The sequence below is a fragment of the Thunnus albacares genome, chromosome 11 (genome assembly GCF_914725855.1).
Source record: "Thunnus albacares chromosome 11, fThuAlb1.1, whole genome shotgun sequence".
In the NCBI taxonomy this organism is placed as follows: domain Eukaryota; kingdom Metazoa; phylum Chordata; class Actinopteri; order Scombriformes; family Scombridae; genus Thunnus; species Thunnus albacares.
The window spans coordinates 33,553,377-33,569,378 of record NC_058116.1 but is presented as its reverse complement, the minus strand read 5'-3'; the positions used below and the strand labels follow the sequence as shown (position 1 = coordinate 33,569,378).

At 38.1% G+C, this 16,002-nt stretch overlaps 1 protein-coding gene across 1 annotated transcript; it reads left to right on the top strand.

Annotated features, from left to right (window-relative positions):
* Nucleotides 1-73: 73 nt before the first annotated feature.
* Nucleotides 74-15,584, top strand: LOC122991913. The gene is made up of 13 exons (XM_044365392.1): nucleotides 74-108; nucleotides 793-853; nucleotides 2,158-2,247; nucleotides 2,528-2,653; nucleotides 2,777-2,890; nucleotides 6,041-6,064; nucleotides 6,419-6,706; nucleotides 7,095-7,117; nucleotides 8,643-8,700; nucleotides 10,663-10,779; nucleotides 11,711-11,827; nucleotides 12,292-12,474; nucleotides 15,180-15,584. Exons 3-13 carry the CDS (start codon nucleotides 2,244-2,246, stop codon nucleotides 15,407-15,409), a joined length of 1,284 nt encoding a protein of 427 aa, XP_044221327.1. The 5' UTR covers nucleotides 74-108; nucleotides 793-853; nucleotides 2,158-2,243; the 3' UTR covers nucleotides 15,410-15,584.
* The last annotated feature ends 418 nt before the right edge of the window (nucleotides 15,585-16,002 follow it).

The following is a 16,002-nucleotide window of genomic DNA, read 5'->3' as shown; positions in this document are numbered from 1 at the left end:
CAGAGGAGAGAGGAGCAGAGGAGCTCGAACAGGAGGGAGGAGCAGAGGAAAGTGGAGCAGAGGAGCTCGAACAGGAGGGAGGAGCAGAGGAGCTCCGACAGGAGAGAGGTATCCATTGTTCTGAAACAACAGCTTAAACAGAGTTTCCACAGTATCGTAAGATGGCTCTGCATTACCATATTCAACTCTACGAGCCAGTGCCAGTCGTTTCTGCTTACAGCCACAATGTTTTGTAAATCCACAGATACTTTCTGTGGTGACTATGATTTGGATTGTGATTGTTTGTTCGTGCTTGTTGTCGTAAACTTTTTGCATGCATTTGATTTGTTCATTCTAAATTCACGGAATTAATTGTGCTTAATAGCCCAGGATCATTGAATCTCGTCTTTCTTTTGTTGCATCAAAATTCATTAACACCCTATAAACAATCCTGCCCACCCATAGTTCCCCCAGTCACAATTCTCTGGTGCTGCTGCTGCCGCAGCTTGTTACATTTGCGTCATCAGGCAATATTGACTTTTATTATGCTATCACATGAACAAATCTTAGCTAGCTAGCTAGCTAACATACAGGCAGCAGGCTACATGCAAGATAACTCATCAGTAGGGATGGGTATCAAGAACCGGTACTAAATTGGTACTAGTTCATGACTGGTCAGTACTGAAATATTGATAAGCTCCTGGACAAATGGTGTTGCTATCGGTCTTTATATAACGTTAATTTATTCTAACATAGCTGGCATAGGTAGTGGTAACGCCCTTTCAATGCTGATTGCTACCCGCCATAAAACAGAAAGAAGAGAGGAAGAAGAAGAAAGTGCTGCAGCAGGCTGAGGAGACAGCTGCTAACCAGGGTGAGTCTGAGACGGAGGCAGGAGCAGGAGAGCTGCATGGCGAGAAGAGAGGCCTTGCATGTGCTTGTCAGGCTCAGAGATAGCATCATCAATTTGAGACTTGCTTGACTATACTTTGACTAGTTTTTGGCTGGACCGCAGGGACCAACACTACAAACGCAAATGTCTGTCCCTGATTGACTGACTGACTGACTGACTGACTGATGAAGTTACACGATTGGTCGGCCGAAGCTTTGGACAGCTAAGTATCCCAGAATGCATTTTGCACCAATCAGCAGAGATAGCAGAGATTTTGAGTCAGGCTAAAAACTGTTGCAATTTTCACTGCAGGACTGTTAATATGTCACTTAATTAAGTTTTAGTATTTTCTAAAGTAACCGTTTAGATTCCCAAAATGTGGTCAGTTTATGCAAATAACACCTCTCTGTGAATCTACTGCAACATTTTTGGAGATCTTTCAGCACCGCTGGCTGGGTGAGACCAGCCGACCACCTCTTTGCTCATTCACCGCTGGATCTAATGTCTTTGCAGCATTTTGATATACGATATAATTCCTTTTGGAAGATAAATGTTGGTCTCACAAATGAAATCTAACAATCATAGCTGTCACATTAGTTTGTCTGAATGTAAAGTGAAGCCTTATGGGTTTTACTGGACAGAACAACAGCGCTGCATATGTACAGATATCACCACATTTGCATATATATGAATGTATTAAAATGAACAGATCAGTCTTTGTTAAATTTTGTTTTATTTCATTAAGCTACATAACAGTTTGGATTTTTATTATAGCTACATTACAGACTGAATAACATAATTTACTGCATCTCTCAGCAGGAACACTGCTGTTTCAGTTGCAGAATGATCGTACTGTGTTGTCCCGTCCTTGGAGGTTTGTTCTCCCAAGTTGAACTTGCCAAGTCCGAACTTCTAGGTATTGCGAAAGACCCTATGTCAAATTGGCTTCAGTTAAAGCCTGGCACACTTCATGGAGGCTTAGTTTTGCCACGTGTTGCCGCTTTTGTATCCATCCCTCTAGTGTTCATATATGGTCCAGTCATATACAAGGTTTTGACTTAGTCTTGTTCACGTTCGCACATGTCTATCTTAAGGGGCAAATGTGAGTGAAGCACTTGCACTGTAGAGCCATGATTTAATGCTTTAATGAGGACTAGGAGTCCTTGTGATCTGATGTCTGCACTGGGGAATGAATCACCTATTAGTCTGTCTTGTCTGACACACATAATAATTAAATTGAATATACTGTATCTGCTTTTTTTCTCTTTTGTTAAATACACAAACAGCTACTAACCCTGTGACGAAGACTTCACCACCAAAGAAGCGCCTCTTACCCAGAGATGAAACTCATCTAACAGTGAAGAAGAGGAAGATGGGTAAAAATGAATTTTTTCTCTTTTTTTTACACTGCAAAGGAACATTGTAATCATTCAGATTGGTTGTTGTTCTTGGGGTTTTTTTTTGTCTTTTTAAGACATCTGTGGTTATAATATCCATAAAAGTTAACTGATATCACCAACAACCAAAACTGTACAAAAGTTTATGTAATGGTGTTAAAAAACTGGACTTTTCTAAGCTCATTAAATAGACATGACTTACCTGCTCTTGCACCATACAGCTGAAAGTGTCTTCAGGCTCTTTATCGCATCCTTTCAGATGCTCCCTTGTCATCCGATTGTGTTGAAGCCTCAACGTCTTCCTGTAATCCTGCAAACAGAATCAAAAACCTGAAGCAGCCCACAACCGGTCCGAGAGCTTTGCCATTTAAAATCCAAAGAGATGGTATGTTTGGATTTTATCATATTATTCTATTATGTAAGACAATTAAGCCAGACTGTGATGCCAAAATGTACATTTTATGCCACTGGAGTGTTTAATGGGTCCTTGACTTTCTGACTTTTTCAGATGCTGCAGTGCTGACCAGCACTGCTGAAAACTCACTTCATGTGTTTGTCAGTCGAACCAAAGACCTGGAACAGCCTGAAACTAGCCAGCTGCTAGCTACAGTCCAGGCCCATGGTGAGTTGGGATTGCTGAGATGCCAGAATGGACATTGTAGTAGGTATGGTAATTGTAGTTAGGTATCCATCTTTAGGTTTTGTGAGAGCAGGGTACTTTTTTGCTGAATCAGACCTCTTTCTTGCTGTTATATTGGTCGGGTTCTGTTTTCTGATGCTGCAAGGGTTTTGTTTACATCAGTGCTGCTTGTCAGTGCTGGAGGAACACAAACATAACATACTCAATATAGCAGTGTCATTCATTTAAATAATGATAACATGTACACATCTATGAGTCAAACTGTGTCCTAATATATAAACTGCTACAGTAGGACACAAGGGGGGCTTGCCATTTATTCTGACACCAATGACATTACATATACAACATCAATGAAAAGTAAACAAACAAAAAAGTACTTACTCCAACAGCAGAGGGTAGTGCTGAGAGAAACAAGCAGTGTTGGGCAGCTACTTGGAAAGTGTAGTGAGCTAAGCTACCAGTTATTCAACATTAAATGAAGCTCCACTACACTGAAGCTGTTCCCCAGAGAAATGTAGCAAGCTAAGCTGCAGCAGCATGGCTAAAGTAGTTTGCTACATCAAAGCTACTTTTATATTTTTTATTGTATGATGATGATAATTATTATTATATTTTACATGATTTGCAGTTTAAAAAGTGGTATTTTTACTAGGCCCACTCTGTACTAGTAGCAATATCTACATAAATTCCAAGCAAATAATTATGACTAACCACCATACTTTGGTTTTGTAGAGACTTTCATTTTTGTTGTACCCTCTGCTGGTCAGTGTTAAAAACTACAAATGTAATATTTCAGAGTAATCTAAACCTTTCCTATATTATAGGAGGGAAGAGATGGAGGAAATGAGGAACAATATCCTATATTGTTTTACTTTGTATTTTGCAAGTGGTCGGGTGGCTACTTGTGTTCCGCTTTCCGTCACAGTCACAGTACCTGTTAAGACTACAAGAGTTTGGAGGTTTATCACAGCTCACTGGGTCACTGTTGATGAATAAGGACCTCCTGTCACTCATGCAAATACAAATACTGGCATAATAAAGCGACTATAAGTTGAAGTAATAGTTGGACCAACCAAACAGTGTCACTGTGAAATACAGTAAAAAACTCACATTCAGGAGCTGAGAGGAGAAATACAAAGCAATTAAATCAAGTTATCTAGAAGCGGGTATGTTTAATTAAGGCTACAGAAAAGAGTCATAATACAATATAATTTTGAATGGTTTCTATCTGATAACATTTTTTAAGAATGCAACATATTTCTCAAAATCTTTGATAATGGATATAATATTTAATATTTACCTTGACAGTGTCAGGCATATGTGATATTAGTGTTATCAGTCTCCCATCAAGAAGAACAGATCAAATGTTAATATTATGTGATAACCATCTGTGGGGATTCTGTCATAGTTTAGCATATGTATGTTAATATTCATGCTAAACTTACAAACTTCAACTTCTTGTCTGTTGATTATTGTTGGTACTAAAATCAATCAATCAATCAGATTTTATTTGTATAGCACTTTTCATACAAATACGATGTAACTCAAAGTACAAAGCTACATTTAAAAAAAAATGTTTTGGCCATGTTTTTGTTCTGGCCTGTGCTGTTTCCTGAAATAGCTACATCCTTACATTCTAAAACTGCACTTGGTGATTTGACAAGGTAGGTCTTTTGAGACCTCAGGCAAGAGCTTCAGACACTCTGAAACTAACCAGTTCACATCGCTGCAGTTTTCTCTGCATTATTCTAAAACCGTTTTGTCTAGTTACGAATCATTGATCTGAACTAGGCTTTAGAAGCAGCAGGGCAGATGGTGGCACCCTGGCAGGGACATTAACGGCTAAGTTTAAAATTATTGAACACTTCTTACAGGGGGACCTTTCCAATCTCTTCCTTCCTTGCAATCACTGTCCAAAGGTGACTCTTAGATGTTTTTGTCATTACACATAACGCTCATACCGAAGAAGATTTGCACATAATATAGAATCACAATCCATTGTCCTCAGCTTATTGTGCTTAATTTAGAATATATGAGCCCCCCACCCCTCCATAAAATGGTATCACTCTACTTTAAAAAATGCATGTACAGGATTTTGAGACAATATTGATTAAATGTTTGCATTTCAATCATGAAATTTAACTATAATACAATGTTGATTCAATTACATCTTTTCAACATTTAAACTATTAAAAGGTTGATACAACATGGATTTTAACCTTAACCAAAAATCAGCCTTTTTGACCATAACTCAATGTTGAATTAACAACCTTTGCTATCTGGGTACAACAGAGAGATAAAGAGCTGAGGGCAGCTAAGGGGAGCGCAGGATTCAGACTACCAGCAGGCCAGCAGGTGAAACAATGATAGAAATGTGAACCATTCCCTGCATGATTAATTTAATGTGAAGTAGGCCCATTTTCTCAGTAGCAAAAAAAAAGTGGAAGTAGGCTAATAACTAACTAAAAACGAATATTTCAATCAATGATAAATACACAGTATATAATATCTGTGCATAGTAACACATTTTGTAATTATTGTGTATTCTAGTACATATTTTTACATACAAAACTAGATATAGCCTACTCCAGACTTATTTTCTGGGGTTCATCAGGAATCAGCATTGCTTTCATTTTTCAGCCCTGGAGGTTGCCATCTTTCAGCATCACGTCCATGAAAATTAAACGCCAAAGTGTTCAGTTGTCTTAGTGCATTTTTTGCAGTGAGAGATTAAAATTGACGATTCAGTCGGACATTCAGTATTGCAATGATTAGAATTGTTGAACCAGCACAGTATATATAAGGAGACACATCAAACAGGTACATATGAGGGTGATAATGGCCGAGTGTGAGAGAGTTACTATAAAAGGGCGATGCCAGTTAGAGTGGGATAAAGAGAAATATGGATGGTGTAGACAATGGTAGACAGTTTTTAAATTTCATTAATCTAGCCCTGTTTTCAACATTTTTGAAAAAGACAACATTCAGATTTAATAAAACCATTCTTCCTGGTTAATCTGGACTCAACAAATGAGTCATATCACATTTATGGATGTATTTATATCTGATGATGGTCGTGTTCAAGGCTTTAATGAAACTAGTTCTGCTTGTTGTTTTTATGTTTTTGTCCAGAATCCAACAGGAAGGGTCAACAAGGTAAGAGACTTTCAGCAGAATGAATGAATATATTTATTGAAGTGTTTAAGTGATCTCATGGGATTGTACACCTTCACCAAACATCACAGTTTCCAGCTGTTTGTTTCTCCAGATCTTCTTATGGAGGGAAACATTCTGGTAGTCGTGTGTAGATTCACATGTTACAGACTGAAGCACATTCATGTATTTATTCACACACTGATGTCTTCGTCAGCTGGTTTTTGTTGTTCTCACAGCTGCTCTTCTACTGAGCTGCAAACGCTGTATTTATGTCCAATTTGCCAGCTGTGAACCACAACTCGCTGCTTTCAGGATCTCTCATTTTTTTCACTTGTTTCTTCCACACCACAACAGATAGGCTGAAGACAAGAAGATCAGCTGGAGAACAACTCCAATACACCAACAGACTGAGTTCCCAAAAACACAAACTGCAAAGATCACCAAATCACCAAAACTCACCTCAGAGTTTCTCTTCTCCTGTTTCAAAAACTGAAGATACCCCGAGAACAGCAGTGTTTCTCTGCTCTTCTTGTTCAAAAACTGAAGATACAAGTGCACAGCAGCACTTCTCTGCCCTTCGTGTTGTTCCTCTTCTTCTTGTTTTTCTCTGGATTTTATTGACGGTTGGAAACCAGCCTACAGGTACATTCAAAGTTTTCTCTTCTCTCAAGCTTCACATTATCTTAAGCTTCAAATTTTACATTGTGGTGTTGTTAAGACAGACTCGTAAAAACATCAACCTGTCCTTTAAATACAATTTGGAGGACTTGAACTTTACTTAAACTTCTGTTTTGCTCCTTGATACTTCTGATACATTATATTTATTTGACAGCTGTACTTACTTCTGAGATCAATTTTACATGAAATAACAAACTTATAAATCATGCAACATTTTTAAGATTAAACCAGAGGTTCCCAAATTGTATAATAAATCGGTGTGTAGTAATGGAGTATTTTTAAATTGCTGTATTGGTACTGAATACTTCTTCCACCACTGTCAACATCTCATCTCACCTGTTTCCGTCCACAGGTGATGCTGGAGACGGATCACAGGTGAGTGAAACTCGCTTTAATGCTTCACTCTCCTCACTCCTGAACACTGAAACTGTACTGGGAGCTGTGGGAGCTGTGGTCCTGTCCACTCTGCTGAGAACAAAAACTAACTATATGAACCATTTTGATGCTTTTATTTTTGTGGATTTTAACTCACTGCTGACTTACTTTCAACCACAGCTTATCATTTTTGTAGGTTTGTCGGTAATATTAAAAGAGTCAGCAACAGTCCACTGCTGCCTCAGTGTTTAAGCAAAGTTAAAAATACTTCCACAGAAAGGCAGAATAGGCAGATGGAGCTGAAGGACTAAACCAAAGGGAGACAGACCTCCTGAATCATCATCCACATTAATTAAAGTCCTCAGAGTCTGTGTGATGAACTCAGACCTACAGGACGTTATTACAGAAGGACTGAATGAAGAAAAGCCTCTAAAATTCATCTTACTGCTGTACTGTCCAGTTAATCTCACTCTGTAACCTTCTAACTTGTAGACAGAAAGTGAAGATGAGTTTTTGTTGACACTTTGTGTGTTGACTCAGTTCTGTGGTCAGTTCTGAGACTGTTTATTGTTGTAGTTGTGGACAGTAAAATGAAAAGGTGTGAACTCTGAACTGACTTGGGTTTTGTCCAATCACAAGAATTGTCCTTAGCTTTCCCATTTCATCAGATGCTTTTGTGTTTTGCACCTCAGGGCCATCGTACTAGTTTTCTTCGTTGACAAATCAGCAGTTCAAGCTGTCAACAAGTTTAATCTTTTACAATTTACCATATCGATATCCATTCAAGAAAAAATATTTATGTTTTGTCTGTAAAATCTACTTAAATTGTAAAGTAAAGAGTAAAAGTACAATATCTGACCTGTGAAGCTCCTCAAGTTTCAATCCTGGGTCCTGTTTTGTTCTCCCTTTCCGCTCATTCTCCATCAGTTTGGCTCTTATTGTTGTTCTGCTGATGATATGTATTTGTTGAACCAGGAGAACTTAAGTATAATTGTAAAGAGATCAGTGCCTGGATGCCTCAGAGTGTCGTGCAGTTATATCCCAACAAAACTCAAAGTTCGGGTCTTTGCTCCAAATCAAAGCTTTGCAAACAGCTCATAGTTTTCTGAATCTGAGTCTTACATTTAGTTTAAAACTCTGCTGCATGATTTACTTACACAGACTCACCAGAGTTCCCACATCACTTTGCTTAGTGATTTAAATATCTTCTTAATACCTTTTCATTCTCAAACATGTTTTATTTAAGCTTCCTCACCTGATTGGTTCTTATTCTTTCACAATCTGCTGTCTTTGATTTGAATCTTCATTCAGATGCTTTTTCTCATCTTTTATGTAACTGAATTTTTTGGTTTTAAAACTTATTATATAATCTTTTGCTCAGTAACAAATCTGTGTCTGTGCTCTCATATGTTAACGTTTTCACTGAACTGTGCTCCTTCAGTTCTTCGGTCATCTCTAGGCTTCCATCAGTAAGAGTCATATAGATTTTTTGCATTTCTTCACTTCTTCTGGTTTTGTGTTTTAGAACCTGATGGAGAACTTACAGGAACTAAAAGGTTTAATACCAGAAGAATGTTTCATGCGTATGTACAATTACTTCAATTATTGTTAATGTTTGTTGCTTCAGCCAGCAGCTTCTCATGTGTATACGCACTGAGTGTCACTTTCAGCGGTTTAAAAGACAAGAAGAAGAAGCCCTGCAAGTGTTTGGGGGAGCCAATAGGTCTATTTGGGTCACTGGAAGAGTTAATTTTTTTCTGTTGTGTGTGTGAGTCCGTCTGGCAAAAATAGACCCAGCAAGTAGAGATAGCGGAACGAATCAACATGTGTAGAATATTGTAAGAACGCAGGTGATATTGATTTAGATTTCTACACATGTATGAACAAAGATAAGGAACAACTAGCACAAGGACAGAGTTGCATATAAGAGTCAAACATTGATAAAGTCTGTGGACATACAGGGATGGACACTCAGCAGCAGCATATAGAGTACAGTAGTGTACAAGATACAGCCAGTAATGAAACATGTTCACAGTGGTGAACAGTATCCAACTTCTTTAGGCTCTGGTCCGCTGCATTCATAAAGAGCACAGAGGTGCTGATATCAAGTGTTTCCTTGCCTGGAGGGAGAAACAGGATTTATTCCTAAAGAAGAAACTTAACTTCAGTTTCAGCTTGGAAACAGGTTTTAATGTGTCTCATGCAGTGGAATCTGATTTTTTAAGGATTCACTGTAATGATTAGACAGGCTGCTTTCAGTAATCGGAAATGTTTATCACTGCAGCAAATATGGTGGGACATTGCATTTCTGCAGCAAAACTGAAAACTGTCATTGTAAACTTGACAAGACAGAGGAAAGTCTCCAGAGGAAACACAGTTTAGACTTTCAGCTTTAAACAAACATGTCCTGACAGCTCAGGATTCATTCAGAGAAATGCTGCTTTATTACAAACACTTTCAATCTGTGTGTAACAGCTGACCTGTTGGATGTGCAGAAAGACCATCAGGAGATTTAAAGAATTAATGAAGTTACCGCCGCTGTGTCTCGTACGTAGATGCAAACAGCACTTATTGTTTCTGCTGCTGTGTGATGCTGCAGGTATTTAACAAACTGAACTATTAATTGCAATCAGCTGTTACTAATTAATTCTGTGAGTCACTTGATGACAAAATGAAACTCATCTGTTGTTGGTTTGTGTGTCTGTACTCAAACAAAGATCATCTGTGAGGGAAGAAGCTCCACTCTGTAACACAATCAGAGTGTTTCTGTAGTTCCAACAGAGTGAGACATCTTCACTCTAGAGGATCAAGAGTCACATTCTCCACTTCAACTGTCATTCACATCAAATCAATCATTTCATCTGATCAATCAATAGTTTTCACTCAGGACCCTCAGGATTTGGATTAAGTAGTTCCTGAAAAATAATGTTTGCTAAGTTTATTGCTACAGCTGTTATTTTAATGTGTCAGATACAGATGGAATAAACATTGAATATCTTCTGTTGCTATGCAAATATAAGTATCAGATCAGACTCTGCATTAGCAGATAATCAATATCAAAGGACCAGTGTGTAGAATTTAGTGGCATCTAGTGGAATGGACTTGGCAGAAATAGAATATAATATTCATAAGTATGTTTTAATTAGTGTATAATCACCTGAAAATAAGAATTGTTGTGTTTTTGTTACCTTAGAATGAGCCTTTATATCTACATAGGGAGCGGGTCCTCTTCCACGGAGCTCGCCATGTTGCACCGCCATGTTTCTACAGTAGCTCAGAAAGGACAAACCAAACACTGGCTCCTGAGAGGCCTTTCATGTGCCGTAGGTTCTCCTATACACTTTAAGCAGGAGGGCTGGGGGTATACAGCTGGTTGCCATCTGCAACCTCACCACTAGATGCCACTAAATCCTACACACTTGTCCTTTAAAGGGCCATAATAATAATAATAATAATAATAATAATAATAATAATAATAATAATAAGATGTGTAATTGTTATTAACAAAAAGAGACTTAAACACAATCTGTCTGTTCTGTCTGTAGATGCTGAACATTTTGTGAAAGACATCCCTGAGGTCCAAGGGAACCGCACAGATCTGGTGAAATTCTTTAAACTTTTGAAGGAACATCTCATATCCCAAAAGCAGAGACCTGATGGAGGTGATCAAATTTTTTTCTTTATTTCATTGAAGAAATGTCATGTGACTCCTCTGAATATACTTTTACATATAGACTGAATTTATCAATATCTGATCTATTGATTATCTGGTTACCGCCACTGTGTCTCCTACATAGATGCAAACACTACTTATTGTTTCTGCTGCTGTGTGATGCTGCAGGTATTTAACAAACTGAAACATTAATTTTACACGTTACAGACTCATCATTTGTATTGAAGTCATGTTTCCACTGCTATGCAGGTCAGCTGTCACTAATTAATTCTGTGAGTCACTTGATGACAAAATGAAACTCGTCTGTTGTTGGTTTGTGTGTCTGTACTCAAACAAAGATCATCTGTGAGGGACGAAGCTCCACTCTGTAACACAATCAAAGGAATGTAATAATAAGCTATGTAACTTTATCAAAAAGAGACTGTTAGGTCCCCAGAATTGATCTGGGCGATGAAGAGTCTAACATAAAAACATTGACCCAGGGACAAAGAAGTAAGGACATGGAAGTATATAAATGAACCAAGAATTTATTAACAATGTAAGTCAAATGTACAAAAGACCACAAAACAATAACTGAAACCTACTCTCTATACAAGAGGAAAGCTGAACTAGTTAAACAAAGAAAATCAAGCAAACAAACACTACAACACAACACTAACAAACACAAGTCACCGACCCCAGTACACCACAGCTGGAGTAAAGAAAGGTTTACAACCAACACACAGCCTGAAAGCTGCTGACTGGCCCACTGGCACAGTCTGCTCATCTCTACAGGACTTTATCCACCTGGTCCTAATAATTTTCACAAGTCCTAATGAGCAATTTAGGACAGGTAAGAACAAAAAAAACACACACACACACACTCACAAACTGCAGCTGTAACAGAGACTTTAACACACTTTTTTCTGTTCTGTCTGTGGATGCTGAACGCTTTGTGAAAGACATCATCGAGGTCCCAGGAAACCACACAGATCTGGAGAAACACTCTGATCTTTCAAAGGAACATCTCATATCTCCAAAGCAGAAACCTGATGGAGGTGATTGTATTTTTTGTCATGTGACTCCTGTGAATATACTGTTACATATAGATTTCATGAGTATCTGATTACACTCAGAGGCAGTGCGACTGTACAAGACAGGAATCTATCATTTCTGGTCTTTGGGAATTTTTTTTAACTATTTGAACTTTTTTTCACAGTTCTTACACAGAAACCTGTTTCACACATAATTTGATCAGATTTATGTTTCTAATGGTGGCATTTCATTTAGTGCAATTTTTTGGTACATTTACTTGAATATTTCCATTTGATGCTGTTTTTTATTACCTGTGCTCTGCTACATTTCAGAGGGAAATCATGTTCTTTTCTCTTCACTTTATTCATTTGACAGTTTTACAGATTACAACTCACAAACAAAATATGTGATGATGATGTGTATTTCTCTACTAGGTTCATGTAAGTTTGGCAAATGTATAAACTTAAACAATGTGTTGATCTTTCAGCAAAGGTGAAGGTGTACTCGGTGGTTACTGGTAAAACTTTTGGAGCCCATCAAGTCCTACTGGACAAAGTGAAGAATGTTGAAACCACCAGAGACCTGCAGGAAAGCCACGTGGTTATCGTCTTCTGTCCAATCACGTCTCGTGTTGGATCAGATGTGAATGCAGCCATGACAGACATTAAAGGTGAAGGAAAGACTTGTTGTTTCTAACTTGTTCTGACTGAAATCTGTGCAGCTCAGACATCATGTTCAGATCAGATTCTGCAGATCAACACTCAGAACCAGAGTTCATGTTGAGTCTGAAGCTTCTTTCAGTCAGGATGAACATCACAGGGGGAGGTGGGGAATGAAATGAGTGAACCATGGATCTGGTCTGTAACAGAGATGGACATTCAGCAGTACACAGCAGCACCAACCTGTAGCTGACATTACAGCAGCACATCTGATCAGCTTTGATGGGGTTTTGCTCTCCTGATGCTTTTATTTGTTTCTGTCGTCATCGTGGCTCAAACAGGCCGATATGTTGCTGTTAGCATGTTTCCATCTGTCAGATCAGCAAAAATATTTTAACACAAAAGTCAAATTTCACCCTGAGCTGATAAAATGCAGCAGAAGTAAAAACCTTTAAAATACGAGGATGTCAGTCTAGACGGGATTTAAATGACAGGAGGAGCAGCGAGTTCACTGAAGAACAGTCGCTCACAGTTTTTCCTTTTATAGTCAAAACTGCTGTAGATAATTATATCAACACAAGTCTTGTTTAATTCCTGATAAATATGACCTCTTATCATCTAATAATGTTAAATTTTCCCACATGAAGAGAAGCATGCAAACCGAGGCCACCTCATTCTGAGTCCGGCTGTTTAGGTCGTACCGTAGACTGAAATGGACAGTGCCTGGAGCTGAAATGACATCTAATAAATATACCATGTGAATAACAGATAATAATATAATCAACTTCATTTAAATAAAACAAGAAGGTTGCCCTGTGAATTCAGACACAGTTTTAATTCCACTATTTAAATGAAAAAGATCTGCATCTCACAGTTGAACAGAAATGTCATGCTGGTAACTGTTAACCTTTAAATGGGCACGCACATATCAATTTGCTGAAACAAGGTGCAAAACACTTGAGAGGTCTGTTATGTAATTATTAGAAGTGTAAGCGAGGAAAAAGACATCACCTGCAATAGTCTTGCAATGTGACTGCGAGCAACAGGATGTTAACTGCAGCTCATTTAACAGCCACAGGTATCACTATGAGAGGGAATTTCTGATTCCTACAAATCGAGCCGTTAAATGTGCAAGCAAATATGAATATTTTGGAAAACTAATTAATTGCCATTTTCCAATGTATCTAGGCTAAAATGACAAAATTTCATATTGTTTTTCAAAATATGAGGTTCATTTTCCTATTTACATTCTGTATCTCCTGAGATTCTTTTCCTATTTCAGGTATAAATTTAACTTTTTCCCCCTTTTTATAATAATAGTATATATTAATAGTTCACATCAACTTTTAAACATTTTATAAATAATTAGTTAGCTACTTTCTTTCATGCTTTGCAAACAACATTTTAAAAAAGTGACAAAAACTGAACAAAACATAGTTATTCACATGTTTGAACACTGCAAACAAATTTAGTCTCTGAATAAGCAACAAACTATTAACATTTATGAACAAAACAACTTATTCTTGTTTTTATACAACCATCTTCCCTGTAGTGGCAACATTTTATACAAGAGTGGAATGCAGTGGCTTCTTACAGTTTAAGTAATAACAAGTAAATGTTCATTTTGCTCTAAATTCATCCCATACAATAGTGATTCAACCTATAGCGACTTCACTAAAGTTTTTACATTTGCTGTTATAAACATGTATGAGGGGGGAAATCCTCTGCTGCACAGGAAGTGGTGCATTTTAAGTGTATGGAAGGAACAACAATGGTTCGTTTGGAAAAAATATGAGAAGTTGCAGTCTGAGTGTCTTTATTACTACAGTTTCTCAGCCATTGCCGACACTGAGTGCAGAACACCAAAGCAGTTACCAAACGTGCTATAAAATCACAAAAAACAAGGACATTGAGGATTTTTACTGTAAATACACAAAGCCTCCCCTACACTAGCAATATCCTATCAGCAATAGAAGCTGAGTAAACAGTTGTGAGCAGTTTGATCAGTGACAATGCAAAGCCTCACTTTGCACTTCTGACACATGATGGAGGTCTGTCCATCCTGACACATCCTGCATCGGCCTTTCTGACAGGATAGAGAAGTGATCAATCCCATCATATCTCATATCATCCACAGATCTGGAGACTTTTGGCTGTTTGATTACTCTTAGTGGTGTATAGTCTTCATTTCCTTTGGAGGGTCGTCCCCTTTTCTGCTTCTCTGGGTAGATGAGTCCTTAGGCAGCATTCAACCTAAAGTCCTTGAAACACTGGTGTTTCTGACCCAGTGCTGGTGCATCACGCTGATAGAGAAACCATGCATTATTGACAACAGTGTCAACCATCTGCTAAAATATGCCTAGGTACCACCAATGGGACTTTACAGGGCAATCATCAAATCAGCCAAATCCACTCTCCCCTGTGAGTGAGTCAAAGTAGGGACTCATTTATAATGCAGATTTTATGTAAATAGCTTCAGAAACAGCCTGCTGGAGGACAGAGGGGAGTCTGGGCTGTAAGGAAAGATGGATTTAGAGAAATCTAAACAACTTTTGGTGAATAAAATGTCAGATATGTTTAAAATAGACTCAGTATTTATAAAAATGAGTCAAAAAAGGCCAGAATAGAAGATCTTTAAACTGAGAGGGAAAGATAAATTAATGTAGCCATGAATGTGCCAGAATAGGAAGTCTCATGTTCTTCTCTGGTGTTTCAGGCTCCTGTGGTGAGAAACCTGTGATCCTGGTGCTGATGCATCACACCCGAGATGTTGACTATTCAACTGATGGAAGAAGATGGTCTGATATGTATGACAACGTTGTGTTGGATGTTCACGTTCTTTTCCACGAGACGAAGAGCGGATTACTGACCTGTCCAAAGAATGATCAGGCAGTCGATCAAATACAGAAAGAATTACAGGAACACAGTAAATACAAGGATTCATGATAGTTTTAGAGTTTTTAAAGGCTGCATTTGGAGCAACAACAAGAATGAAGTAAGGAAAGAAGCAGCATCATTACATTAAAACACATTATAGAAGCAGAGAAATACACATTTATGGAACCCCTTCCTCCTGAATCAAAGTGTTATTTTTTCAATAAAGTTGATCCTGTTAAAAGAGTAAATGGGTAAAGTTTATTTTAACTTCAGCCCCTGCCCTGACCAGGTACAAGTAACATCCACATGAATGCCAGGATCCAAGGTTTCCCAGCAGAACATTGCTTAGAGCATCACACTGCCTCCGCTGGCGTACCTTCTTCCCATAATGCATCCCGGTGCCTTCTCTCCCCCACTTAAACAATGCACACACATCTGGCTGTCCACATGATGTAAAAGAAAACATGATTCATCAGACCAAGCTGTTGTGAAAAATCTTCAAATGGGCCAATAAATCTTCAGGTCCACCACAATTTAGTATTAAACTCAAAATTTATAAGAGAAAGACTCTTAGAGTTCGTAGAGTTCAATGTGAATAGGTTTACTGTGCATATAAAAAGATACAGAGCGAACCGAGGCCTTTATTCCGGGACAAAGAAAAA

Coding starts and splice junctions, on each gene's coding strand:
- LOC122991913 (XM_044365392.1), top strand. Junction 2,891..6,040: donor AGCTACAGTCCAGGCCCATG/GTGAGTTGGGAT, acceptor GTTTTTGTCCAG/AATCCAACAGGAAGGGTCAA. Junction 10,780..11,710: donor AAAGCAGAGACCTGATGGAG/GTGATCAAATTT, acceptor TTCTGTCTGTGG/ATGCTGAACGCTTTGTGAAA.